General features: G+C 35.5%; 1 protein-coding gene across 7 annotated transcripts in view; it reads left to right on the top strand.

Annotated features, from left to right (window-relative positions):
* Positions 1-13163, top strand: part of WDFY3 (WD repeat and FYVE domain containing 3) — a 288188-nt gene that overhangs the window by 124286 nt on the left and 150739 nt on the right. For all 7 annotated transcript variants that reach the window (XM_074950515.1, XM_074950519.1, XM_074950513.1 and 4 more), the window contains exons 9-11: positions 2181-2347; positions 6171-6638; positions 8024-8125. In XM_074950515.1, the coding sequence (XP_074806616.1) occupies positions 2181-2347; positions 6171-6638; positions 8024-8125 (737 nt within the window). The remainder of the gene's footprint in view (positions 1-2180; positions 2348-6170; positions 6639-8023; positions 8126-13163) is intronic.

Here is a 13163-nt window from a genome sequence, read left to right as displayed (position 1 = left end):
TGGAAGGGCATATTCAGTGGGGTCCCTCAGGGATGTGTCCTGGGTCCAGTTATATTCAGTATCTTCATAGGTGGATAATGGCATAGAGAGCGCACGTATCAAGTTTGCGGACAATACCAAACTGGGAAGGGTTGCAAGTGCTTTGGAAGACAGAATTAGAATTCAAAATGATCTTGAAAAGGTGGAGAAATAATCTAAAATAAATAGGATGAAATTCAATAAGGACAAATGCGAAGTACTGAGCTTAGGAAGGAATACTCAATTGCATGAATACAAAATGGGAAATGACTACCTAGGAAGGAATATACAGAAAAGGATCTATGGGTTATAGTGAATCTCAAACTAAATGAGAGTCAACAATGTAACACTGTTGCAAAAAATAGCTAACATAATTCTGAAATGTAGTAACAGGAGTGTTATAAGCAAGGCATGAGAAGTAATTTTTCCACTCTAATCAGCACTAAAAAAACTGCAACTGTATACAGTTCTGGGCACCACACTTTGGGAAAGATGTGGGCAAATTGGAGAAAGTTCAGAGGAGAGCAACAAAAATTATTATAGGTGTAGAAAACATGACCGACCAGGAAAGATTGAAAACAATGGGTTTGTTTAGTTTGGAGAAGAGAAGACTGAGGGGAAATGATGATAGTTTTCAAATAAGTAAAAGGTTGTTATAAATAGGAAGATGATAAATTGTTCTCCTTTTCCACTGAGGACAGGCAAAAAGCAATGGGCTTAAATTGCAGCAAAGGGGAATATAGGTTAGATATTAGGAAAAACTTCCCAACTGTAAGGGTAGTTACGCACTGGAACAAATCACCTAGAGAGGTTGTGGAATCTGTCATTGGTGGTGTTAAAGAATGGGTTAAATACCTTTCAGGGACGGTCTATAATATTTAGTCCTGCCTCAGTGCAGAGTACTGGAACAGATGACCTATCGAGGTCCCTTCCTGTCTCACATATCTGTGATTCTGTGATTATTTTTCATTTAGGAGCAATGTAACAGACAAAATGTATTGAAAGGATGATGCCTAGTGTTTTTGACATTGTTCCAAACAAGTTAAAAGACTGATCATGTTGGTTATAAATATAAATTGCTGAAATGAAAGTTTACATTACAGTTATGAACACCAGGGTTACGAACTGACCAGTCAACCACACACCTCATTTGGAACTGGAAGTACACAAATCATGCAATAGCAGAGACCAAAAAAAAAAAAAAAAAAAAAGCAAACACAGTGCAGTACTATGTTAAACATAAATTACTAAAAAGAATAAAGGGAAAGCAGAATTTTTCTTTTTCATAGTAAAGTTCCAAAGCTGTATTAAGTCAAGTTGTAAACTTCTGAAAGAACCATAACATTTTCTTCAGAGTTATGAACAACCTCCATTCCCAAGGTGTTAGTAATTCTGAGGTTCTACTGTATATTGTGATGATTATTTTTAGGATATATTATTTTGTTTTCATCCTAAAGCTGTCCTCAGTTCTTTGGTCCCTAATTATGCTGAGCCTTTTTCACTCTGAAGATTTATACCTTTTTTTTTTTTTTTTTTTTACAGTAACTGAATATAATAAAATACCTGTGTGTACAAATGTTGTTAGTAGTGATATTGTTTATTATATTCTTTGTATGGTAATATTTTTTTATTACAAAGAACTGCATTTCAGAGAGTTCTATATAAAGACTTCTGCAGTTCCCTTCTGCTAAATGTGTACTTATGAAGTTTTGTATGTCGCACGGCTGTCTTTGAAGTACTGCTTTTATGTATTTACTCTGTATCTTATTTCCTCATCTGTAAAATGATAATACTTCCTTTCCTTTCATGCCCCCTGTTGACTTGTCTGGTTAGTATTTTTTGGGTCAGGGATAACCTTTTACTATGTGTTTAGCATATTGAAGCCCCATCTCAATCTGATTTCCAAATGGTACCATAATACAAATAATAATGTTTAATCAATTGAATGCTGTTAAAACTTAGAAGAAAGTTTAAAATGTGGTGAACTCTAGCCTTTGGCTTCAGAATTCTAGGTCACTAAATCTGTGCCTCTAAAATTAACATCTCTCCTTAATTTAAGAAAAACCAAAACTAACTAAATAAACCTCAGATGAGTTTGAGTGGATGGTTTATGTTAAAGTGAATATGTGCTAATGTGAGTTGTTGTATTGTATTTTCTTTAGATTAGAACAGGCAAAAGAGGCAGAATCCAAGGATGCTTTGAAGGATTTGGTTAATCTGATAACTTCCTTGACAACATATGGTGTCAATGAATTAAAACCAGCTGGTATTACCACCGGGGCACCTTTTCTGTTGCCTGGATTTGCAGTCCCACAACCTGCAGGCAAAGGTGAGTTTACTGTTTGTATCACACAGAGCAGAAGTTTTATTGGGGGGAGAAATGTCTGGTACACTACAGAAACCATTTACAGTTCATGTTTCTTCTAACATCAGCAATTAAATACTGACTTTAAAAGGTGATTTTGCTTAATTGCTAGTGTCCAGATGAAAATAAGGGAGGCAATTTCTCCCTTTCAGCTTTCAGCTCCAAATGCTGAATCACCCCTCTACAAAGTACAAATTAAATAGATCCTCCAGGCAGATTTTAGGAGTTTTGATAGATATAATTTAAAGTGTGATTTTAATCTCATCTGGTGCAAAAGGCTTTGTGGATGCTATTTTTAGGTTTTTGTTTTTTGTTTTTTGTTTTTTTTCAGTTTAAAGCAAGTTTATTTCATTTTAGCTTAAGTCAATAAGGGAAATGTATGCTAAACTGAAATCTTCTCTTAAACAGAAATAAATTGTCCACAGAGGGGTTAGTATCAGTTTAACTAAATCAATATGAGTTTGGGTGAGGAGATGAGGTTTAAGAAGTAGCAGAAACTTAAAGGAATATTCCCTCTTCCCCTTATCTATTTATCTAGACCTAAATTGATTTTATAAACAGATTTAGTTAAACCAGTTCAACACCTTTGTGTGGACATTTAACCTGTTTAATGTCAGTTTAGTTTAATTTTGATTTCTTATTCAATGAAGCTAAAATAATACACACCAGATTTAAATTGGTTTAAGAATGCCCACATCCGTTTTGCACTAGTTTAACTTGATTTAAAAACACACCTTTAGTTAGACTGGTGTAAATTCTTGTGTAAACAAGGCCTTAGAACCTTGGTGAGGAGTGGCTGAGAAGCTAATCTGCTCCAATTCAATTGTCTGTAAGTTTTAGTAAGACCTGGGACCCTGACAGGCCTCATATGTTAGTGAAGGTTCGGCTTGTGGATCCATCTAGCAGTAGATCTGCTAGTTACTCCATGTGTGGCTTGTCCCTTTCTGCCCAGCAGAGTGATTCCTGCTGTGTTTAATACTTCACATTTTCATGGAGGAGAGTCTTGCTTCTGGTGCTTGTGCTATGCCTATTCCCTGGATACAGTACTGGTTTTTCAGGTTCTGTAGCTGTCGATCTTTATTGGTCAATTCATGAGCTCTCAATTAACTTTTCAATATCTTTCATTTTAAAACAATCATGAAAAGCTAGTAATTTAGAAGAGAAAAATTAATGTGTGACTTTGCAATGCAATATTGGTATTAATGCTCTCTATTGGATGATTTATTGGATGAACAGACTAAATAGTTGTTGCATATTACATTTCAAAAGGTTCTGTTTTCAGCCTTCAAGGAAAAAATGAAATGTGGCATTAAAATACTTTGACAGGTTTCAGAGTAGCAGCCGTGTTAGTCTGTATTCGCAAAAAGAAAAGGAATACTTGTGGCACCTTGGAGACTAACCAATTTATTTGAGCATGCTCAAATAAATTGGTTAGCCTCTAAGGTGCCACAAGTATTCCTTTTCTTATTAAAATACTTGTGAGTTTTGTTTAAATCAAGTGACTAAAGGAGCGTAACAAATGAAGATAGTTTTCAGTGCAAACATAAATCTGCGTGCTGTCTCTCTTTTTAAAAATCTAAAAACCAATTACAGGTTGATTAAAACAAATGTTGTTTTCAATTAGTATTTGAAAATAAAACTTTATTAGGCTATCTGAAGATCAATGATTTATATAATGCATAGTAGTTTCAGTTTTTATTTTTAGAAGATTTTGTGAAATTCTTTTGGAACTGAATTGTAATGGATGCCGCACTGTTGGATTTCAGTCTCATACTTGAGATTCAAAGCCACAGCTTTCAAACTAAAGATGGCTTCATACTATGGAACTTTTCACAAAAAGCTGCAAGTGTTTGATTAAATTGTTTTAAAGTTGTTTTGTACATTTTATAGCCTTTACCTAGATAATTTAGTCCATGCCATAGTACATATGTTACTAAAAAGGTTAATTGGCTTTCTCAAATTGTTACCGTTAATTTACTACTATCTAATTCCTTCTTAATTTTTTCCCATCCCCTCTCAAACATCCCCATCCTGCCCGAGAAAACCTGTTAGAAGGCCAATAGTAGTATGTAGGCTTTTAGTGCAGACCAGTATAATCCTGTGTATGATAGGTTAGACTACATGACAAGTATTGTGTTACACAAATTTAACACAGCTTTTGAAAGTGTTTGCAGCAATTATATCTTCTATGACCCCAGTGTACTCTGATGTTTGGACTAATGAGAGTATTACAGCATTAGAGAGGTATCCGTGCAGTGCAAAACTATTAATGGCAAGAAAAATGTTCTCAAATATTGCAGATGTTGGCTCACATTTTGCATTTTTTAACCTTGACTATATCAGAAAACTCACTCATGAATGGGGGTATATTTTCAATATCTATAACCATTTGGATATGGAGGTTGAGGGCTTTCTACTCTTTTCCTCATCCTTCTGTACCCAGATATAAGACCGAGAAACTATCCTGTTTTTCTGCAAGTGATTGTCCATGTACATATTCTGCATATGTGCATATGCTCAAGGATTCATGAAACTACAGACATATAATTGTGCCACAGAATTTCCCCATGTCGACAAAACCTTAGCTTGTTTGTGGTTGCTCTCACCAAACACTATAATTCTATCACCACTGAGGGAAGTCTAACCCATGTTGCCAGGACCAGCCCCCAACACTGAGATAATATGAATCGAAAACAAGTTAATTGTACCAAGTGCCTGTACTGTCAGTTCAAAGCTCAAGGTGTTTGCACAATGCGAACAGCACAATTGTGTTGAAGGCCAAAAGTGCCTGTGATCGGCTTATGACTATTAATTCCACATCCCCTCTTAACCAGCCATACAGCAAATAACCCCATGCCAACTTATGGCCCTCTGCGACAATAACCACAAAGGGGAAAAAAAAGTAGAAGGAAATAGATTTTTTGCAGCAGGAAAGAGCGGATTAAAAGAGGACACTCTCTGCCTGTAGCTCTTATTTTAAAGGAGGGCATTTTGTTGGCCAGCCAATCCCAGCTCTTGAAAGAATCCCTGGGAATTGAGCAAGAATAGCCTTCCTAAAGGAGGGCCACCACTGGCTGGCAGCATCTGTAGCCCACCCATGAATGTAATGCCAAACCCCCTGGTCCTGAAATATGGTCTAACTCTCTTTGTTCCACAAGTGACTTCCAAACTGTTCCGAGGACTTCCAATCTGTTCAGAGGTGGGGGAAGTTAAAAGAATGTGCATGTTACTGAGCTTTAATTTGGTCAACACTTTTTTGTTTTGACTGACATTACTACTTGTGATATTATTGGGTGGTTGTTGGTGAGGGGAGCTGCTGCATATCGTTCCAATCTCAGTCTGCTTGAGTTGGTGCAAAGTTTTCCATTATGGATCAAACAGTGCTTTTCAAAGAAGTAAATTTCCTACCTCAACTATGACCCGTTCAGATTTTTAATTGGTTAAATTGCGTTTAGATTTTTTCATGTTCATTTACCCTTTGATCATTTAAAATACTATATCTTTCAGTTGTTACACATGCCAAAGTTTATTTTCAAAAAGAGATGGCATCTTAAGCAACAATAAATAATAGATCTTTCCATTCAGAATTGTGAAATAAGTGGAATTGTGAAATAAGTTCCTTTAAAGGATGTCTTAGTGTGTTCTTGCGTTTTGAAAAATCCATATTAGTAGAATTTGTTTCCACTTGTTGGGCTACAGAGAACAAATTGTTTGTTTAATTCATACTTCTCCCATAATGCAAATGAATATAAAGAATTCTGTTTTTTCCCCTTGTTTCCTGTTGTAGGTCATAGTGTGAGGAATATTCAAGCTTTCTCCGTCCTTCAAAATGCATTTTTGAAAGCAAAAACTAACTATCTTGCACAAATTATTCTGGATGCCATTACAAATATTTACATAGCGGACAATGCCAACTACTTCATCTTGGAATCACAGCACACCTTGTCCCAGTTTGCAGAGAAAATTTCCAAACTTCCAGAAGTGCAGACCAAATACTTTGAGATGCTGGAGTTTGTTGTCTTCAGCTTGAATTATATTCCTTGTAAAGAACTGATTAGTGTCAGCATCCTCTTAAAGTCCAGCACCTCTTACCAGTGTAGCATCATTGCAATGAAAACACTTCTTAAGTTCACCCGTCATGACTACATCTTTAAGGATGTCTTCAGGGAGGTGGGGCTTCTGGAAGTGATGGTAAACCTTTTGCACAAATATGCAGCCCTTTTGAAAGATCCCACTCAGGCTCTCAATGATCAAGGTAGAGTGTTTTCTTTGTTTTTGTTTATGTACATGTTTTTGGATGGTTAAGGAGACTAGTGTTGGGTAGCAGGGGCTAGTTCTGGTTAGTTGGGCCACCTGGGTTCTGTTCTCAGCACTGCCAATGAATTACTATGTGATGTTATGAAGCTCACTTAAACTCTCTGTGCTTGTTTTCTTATGTAAAATTATGGTAATGTTTATCCACCTTTAGAAAGTGCTTTAAGTTCCTCTAATGAAAGGTACTATATAAGTGCAAAGTATTTATTAAAAATATATAATAGCTAGAGTTTTCTACTTTAAAAAAAACATATTTAATGTAACATTATTTTTAAGTTATTCTAGTACAGGGCAAAAATTAACAAGTGGGAAATGCCATCTGTATAATTATATATTGATTATATATTGGCTTTCATCCCAGTTATCGCAGTAGTTTACAATGTGGCCCTAACCTAGTAAAGTACTCTTGAAGCACAGACCTTTATTCTTGCATGAAGTCCCAGTGATTCACTTTTTCTCCATGGGAGAGTAAGGGTCCATGTTTGCGGAGCCCTTTCAAGCTTTGTTGGGCTATATTGCTATAAACACATAAACAAATCTCTTCATCCATCTCAGGTATTGAACACCTCTCACCTGTGCCATGTAACAGTTTATGGTAACTTGATTGTGTTGTCTGGCTGAAAGTATATTTTGCTTGTCTCCATTCAGCCTATGACATGTCTAATGAATTTTATGCATCTGTTGCCTGTGGCATCTCAGCATCTGATATCATGATAAACCTTTTTAAACTGCTCAGACCATACTAAGTAACCAGCAATAGTTCATAATCAAATACTTGATGAAAAAATCTGCCTTACACCATGTCGTAGAGATTTGTTAATGTGCATGGTGGTGGCCTACTAGATCAAGTCCTAAGCCTGCAGCTCCCACTGAAAAACACTTCAGTTCTTAAGAGTTCTACGCTTGTGCAGGGTAGATTCACACCCCATCTTGCTGCGAACTAAATATTTGTTTGGATAAGCCCTGGGGAAAGTTAAGATGACTTAACTAAAGGTGTGAAGTTAAAGCACATTAAATTCCAGTGTGCATGCCCCGTGGATTAAGCTAAAGCAAACTAAGGCAATTTTACTTCTGAATGAGAACATCTACAGATGGGTTTAATGTATTTTAACTTCACACCTTAAGTTAATTTGTCACAACTTTCCTGAGTGTGTGTGTGGATATGTCCTTAATGTGGTTTACAAGTTTGTTAGAGGATGGTTTTTGTGTGGAATCAAAAAAAAAAAAATGGGGATTGGTGAAAGGAACAAAACTTTATTTTTTAATCTTTAAAAAAAATCAGCTTTGTTGTTTTCAGTGCAATGAACTTTTGAAATTATTTTCTAGGGGATTCAAGAAACAACAGTTCTTTTGAGGACCAAAAGCAGCTAGCTTTATTGGTTATGGAGACCTTGACAGTACTACTACAAGGATCAAACACAAATGCAGGTAATTATAGAAGTTACATCAATTATGATAATGGTGGACTCTGAAGTGCATACTTAAGACATGATTTAAATGAGTGGTATTGACTGACTGGGCTAAATGTAAGATTGTCTGCATCAAATAGAATGCTTTTGACCTTGAAATACAACATATTAATAGTACAGCACTTTATTATTATATTCAGTTTCTATGGTCAAAGTCTACTGATGATCTTGTCCCTGAGTCATGTATTGACTGTCGTGTGTTGCAGGAATTGAAAATATACTTTAATGTGACCTCATAGTTTTACTTTGTGTCCATTATATTTTTAAGAGTAAAAAATCTATATAATACAGTTAAAACAACATAATGAAAGGACTATGAACAATTTTAGTCTGTTTAGTTATAGGGTTAGGTTTACCTATTCAACTTTTTACTAAAAATAAGCTACATGTATAGTTTATAATGTAAAATAGTAGCACGTTACTGAATATCTTATTTGCTTCTGAAATCACTGGACATGCACACAAATCGAGTAACTGAATATATAGATGTCGAACTAAACACACCTTGCAGTTTACTTGAGCTTATTCCAAATTTGCATGTGCCAGTTGTGTGCTCAGTTACATGTGTATTTTTGAAAATTAGGCCATTTCTAAACTCACCTTTTAATGTAAGTTACTTTATTGTGTATCAGAGGGGTAGCCATGTTAGTCTGTATCCACAAAAACGAGGAGTCCGGTGGCACCTCAAAGACTAACAGATTTATTTGGGCATAAAAAAAACCCCACTTCTTTTTCAGATGCATGGAAGCTTCGCACTCCATGCATCTGAAGAAGTGGAGTTTTTACCCATGAAAGCTTATGCACAAATAAATCTGTTCGTCTTTAAGGTGCCACTGGGCTCCTCGTTGTTCATTGTGTATTTCATCCTCAATATGTATCTAATTTACATATATGTGCCCTCTATGTAAATAAGAGGGAGAGGAAGCTGATAACTCTTTTATATCCTGCCTCTTGCTGATCTATTTTTGAAAAAAAAAAAAAAAAACACTACAGAAATTGGCAGCTATAGGCCTAAAGCTCTTTAAAATGTCTTAAATCCTGCCCATTTCTTTTCCTCAACCCTCACTTCTGTTTCAAAGAATCTAGGGCTTTTTTACTTAGCAAAGAGAAATTAGAAGCTGTTAAAGTGGTCCTGATTTGACTTCCTAAATTATAGTAAGCTTGAGAACAACCCAGCTGTGTTGGTAAAGCACTGTTGTGGCACACTGTCTGGACTGCTAGAATGTAACTTCTTATTTGTTTCCTTTTCCTTTCTGAAATTCAGCTTCTGTGTTTAACAGCAGTTTGCAGTCAGATGAAAGCATTATGTTAATCCTTCAGTCATGGTACTTTTGTTCAGCAGCCTTTTACAGGCAGCTGAATTCTTTTGTGTATAAAAAGTTTAGCTGGGTGTATTGGTCAGTCTCTGATTTAGGTTTTCTGAATACAGATAAATTTGAAAGCAGCCCAGTTGCTCATAAAACATTGTTTGGCTGCTAACCTGTAGTGTACCTGAGGGATAGGGGGAAAGAATGAATTGCAAGTGAACGGGAACAACCTGGAAATTGCAGTGATATTTAATATTCAATGAGTATTTTCTGTATTTTAGCTTTGTCGGCTTGTGGGTGTCACGCTTTCTGTTTTAAGTAACCTACACCACCTGCCCTTTGAAATAATTGACTTCAATAGGCTTTGGATGGGAAGCCTGTGTGAGGGGTAAAGCTGATATCAGGCCTTAGGGTGGGAAGAACGACTGTTGAAGGAATGATCTATCCTTATAACAAGCAAAGAAGGGAAGTAGAGATCAAAGATTTTATTTGAAACTGGCGGAGACTCAGTAACAATAAAATAAAATAAAAATAAAAGTTATAAACACAACATTTACAAGGAAATAACTTGTAAAAATGTATAGAAACTTACCTAAAAGCTTCAAAAATTTCCAGTGCTTGTCATAATGATTTTTAAGCAGAATTAATTTTTTCCTGACTTGATTTCTTTCTTCTGGCCTACAAGCAGGAAAGTGTAAGCTTCCCTGGATTTTACCTTGAAGAATGTGTGCTTGTGTATTTAAATTGATGACTTCTGTAATTTTGATGTGTCTAGCTACAGTCAGTGCCGTTAAATACAAAACAAATGAAAAAACCACCCAAATAAAGGATGATTACTGCACCATGTTGTTTACCTTTTTATGTGGCTTGTGGTATCTTAATTTAAATGGAAATGTTTCAAGTGCTCAATAAATGTTACGAATATAGGTGATAAATGTCTGAAATTTAAAAAAAAAATAAATACTGTTTTCCTTAACAAAGTGAATTTACATCACTCCCAGTTAGGGTATGAGTATCTCGTTTGATGCTGTATTAATGTTCTGTCCTTTTCTTATAAAATAGGTTACCTACCATACAGTGTTTCCATAGTGGATATCACTTCACACCTGCACCAAATGCAAACTGACATAATTCTGCTTGGCAGCCTGTCAACAACATTCCTAATAGTTACCCACTAAATTACCTTTTTGACCGTAACTATCAGGCTGTTTTATTCCTGCAACTTGTTGCTAGTAAAACAAAAGCTTAAAATACATAGCAATGTAGAACAGTTTGTAGTTGGAGTATATTATTTTGTTCATGACTGTCAAGGTTCCTTCCCCACTCTGAACTCTAGGGTAGAGATGTGGGGACCTGCATGAAAACCCCCTAAGCTTATTTTTACCAGCTTAGGTTAAAACTTCCCCAAGGTACAAACTATTTTACCTTTTGCCCGTGGACTTTATCGCTGCCACCACCTAACGTCTAACAAATACATAACGGGGAAAGAGCCCGCTTGGAAACGTCTTTCCCCCCAAAACACTCTCCAAACCCTACACCCCCTTTCCTGGGGAAGGCTTGATAAAAATCCTCACCAATTTGTATAGGTGAACACAGACCCAAACCCTTGGATCTTAAGAACAATGAAAAAGCAATCAGGTTCTTAAAAGAAGAATTTTAATTGAAGAAGAAAAGTAAAAGAATCACCTCTGTAAAATCAGGATGGTAACTACCTTACAGGGTAATCAGATTCAAAACATAGAGAAGCCCTCTAGGCAAAACCTTAAGTTACAAGAAGACAAAAAAACAGGAATATACATTCCATTCAGCACAGATTATTTTATCAGCCATTTTAACAAAACAGAATCTAATGCATATCTAGCTAGATTACTTACTAAGTTCTAAGACTCCATTCCTTTTCTGTTCCCGGCAAAAGCATCACACAGACAGAGAGAACATTTGTTTCTCCCCCCCTCCAGCTTTGAAAGTATCTTGTCTCCTCATTGGTCATTTTGGTCAGGTGCCAGCGAGGTTATCCTAGCTTCTTAACCCTTTACAGGTGAAAGGGTATTTCCTCTGGCCAGGAGAGATTTTAAAGGTGTTTATCCTTCCCTTTATATTTATGACAATGACGAAGTACAGAATGGAATATGTCCTTGGTTTCACATCAGATAACCTTGATAACTAAATTGTGATTTTTTCCAATCATATATTTATATATTTATCCCTAACTTATGGAATAGAAAATTACATTCAGTACACTGGATATTCCCTATACTGTGTAAAAAATATATATTTACAGGATTAAAATTTCTTCCATAAACTGTGTAGTGCAAAACAATAATCCCATTTCCCCTTAGTTGATATTGTAGCACTAACTCTGTTACAGTAGAACCTTGCTAATTACCATGTCTGGAAGACATATTGTGAATTACTCAATGTGGCAAATTAGCAAGTAAACAGGTGTTTTAAAAAACAATCGGAGTAATGCATCAGAATGGTTACTGTTCCTTTGTTTTGATAATTCCATTTTAATGTGATATTGCATGATATACTCAAGTGTTTTAAAGTTCACTTTGTAAAAGTAATGGAAATCTTATTAATACCTTCCTATTAAATCTTGGCAGAGAGTTGTGTTGGGCAGCTACCAGTTTTTCTACAGATTACAAATCAGATTTATTTTAATTATGATTAAGAAAGTATTTCCATTATGAGCCTGTATTTTTAGGTGTTCATAGCTTTCTGTAAAAATTACTGTAGCAGGCTGACCTCTTGCATTGTTTAGTCTAAATATAGAAATAAATGTCTTGTTTTGGAAAGTTTTGATAAAATTTTGTTTTTCCATTTTGGAGATATGCAAAAGTGAAAATGTGGTTGCTAGTCAGAAGTTGTTACAGGTACTATTTTACACTTGGATGACTGAGATTGTTTCTTTAGGGGTAGAAAAAAGGGAAACTGAAAACTTAAGCATCAGAATTAATGTCAGACAATTTATGTAAAATTTTATTGGCAATTTAGAACACTAAGAATCATTTGAAAATATTATGTTGTGTATATGTAGCAGATATTTTTCCCTTATTAATTTAAGGGAAACACTTGATCACATTTATGTGAATAATGTGTGATGGTTTCAGCAAGGTGTCTGAAATGCAGTTAGTATATCTTAGAATTCCTGACTTTTGTTCCATCAAAATATCTGTAAGGGTAAAATAGGTCTTGCTAACCTTGAATCCACTGAAAATTGTTTTAGAAATAGTAACCTAGGCAAAGTAGGAGGCTGTGGAAAAAAAAGGTAAAGTGTAAGGTGGAACATAAAATCAAGACATAGGAAACTAAGTAGTAAATGGAGTCCTATTTGTCAGCATGCAAAGAGGTTAATACTGGAAAATCCCAGTGTCTGTTGTAGGTTTTTTGGTGGTCAATTATATGGAAGACAAGGTTGTCTAGTATGGTGCCCAGAATTGCTATTTATTAACATTAATTAAGTATGACAAGACTAGATTGTGAGCAACTCCACCAGAAACTAATGGAACTACAGTAGGTAATTGGAAAATATAATAGCAGATAAAATTAAAAGCAGACAAATGCAACTCAGCGCACTTTGGAAGAGAAAATTAGATTACTCAAGCATACTGACAAGTTGTAACTCTTAAGAGGAAAAAAAATCATGCTGAGCAACTTGATGGATGAAAGAAGCAAGTTAGGCTCTAT

This window comes from Natator depressus, chromosome 4 (genome assembly GCF_965152275.1).
Source record: "Natator depressus isolate rNatDep1 chromosome 4, rNatDep2.hap1, whole genome shotgun sequence".
Lineage (NCBI taxonomy): Eukaryota > Metazoa > Chordata > Testudines > Cheloniidae > Natator > Natator depressus.
Note: the sequence above shows the minus strand (reverse complement) of the source record. Positions and strands in the feature narration are given on the sequence as shown.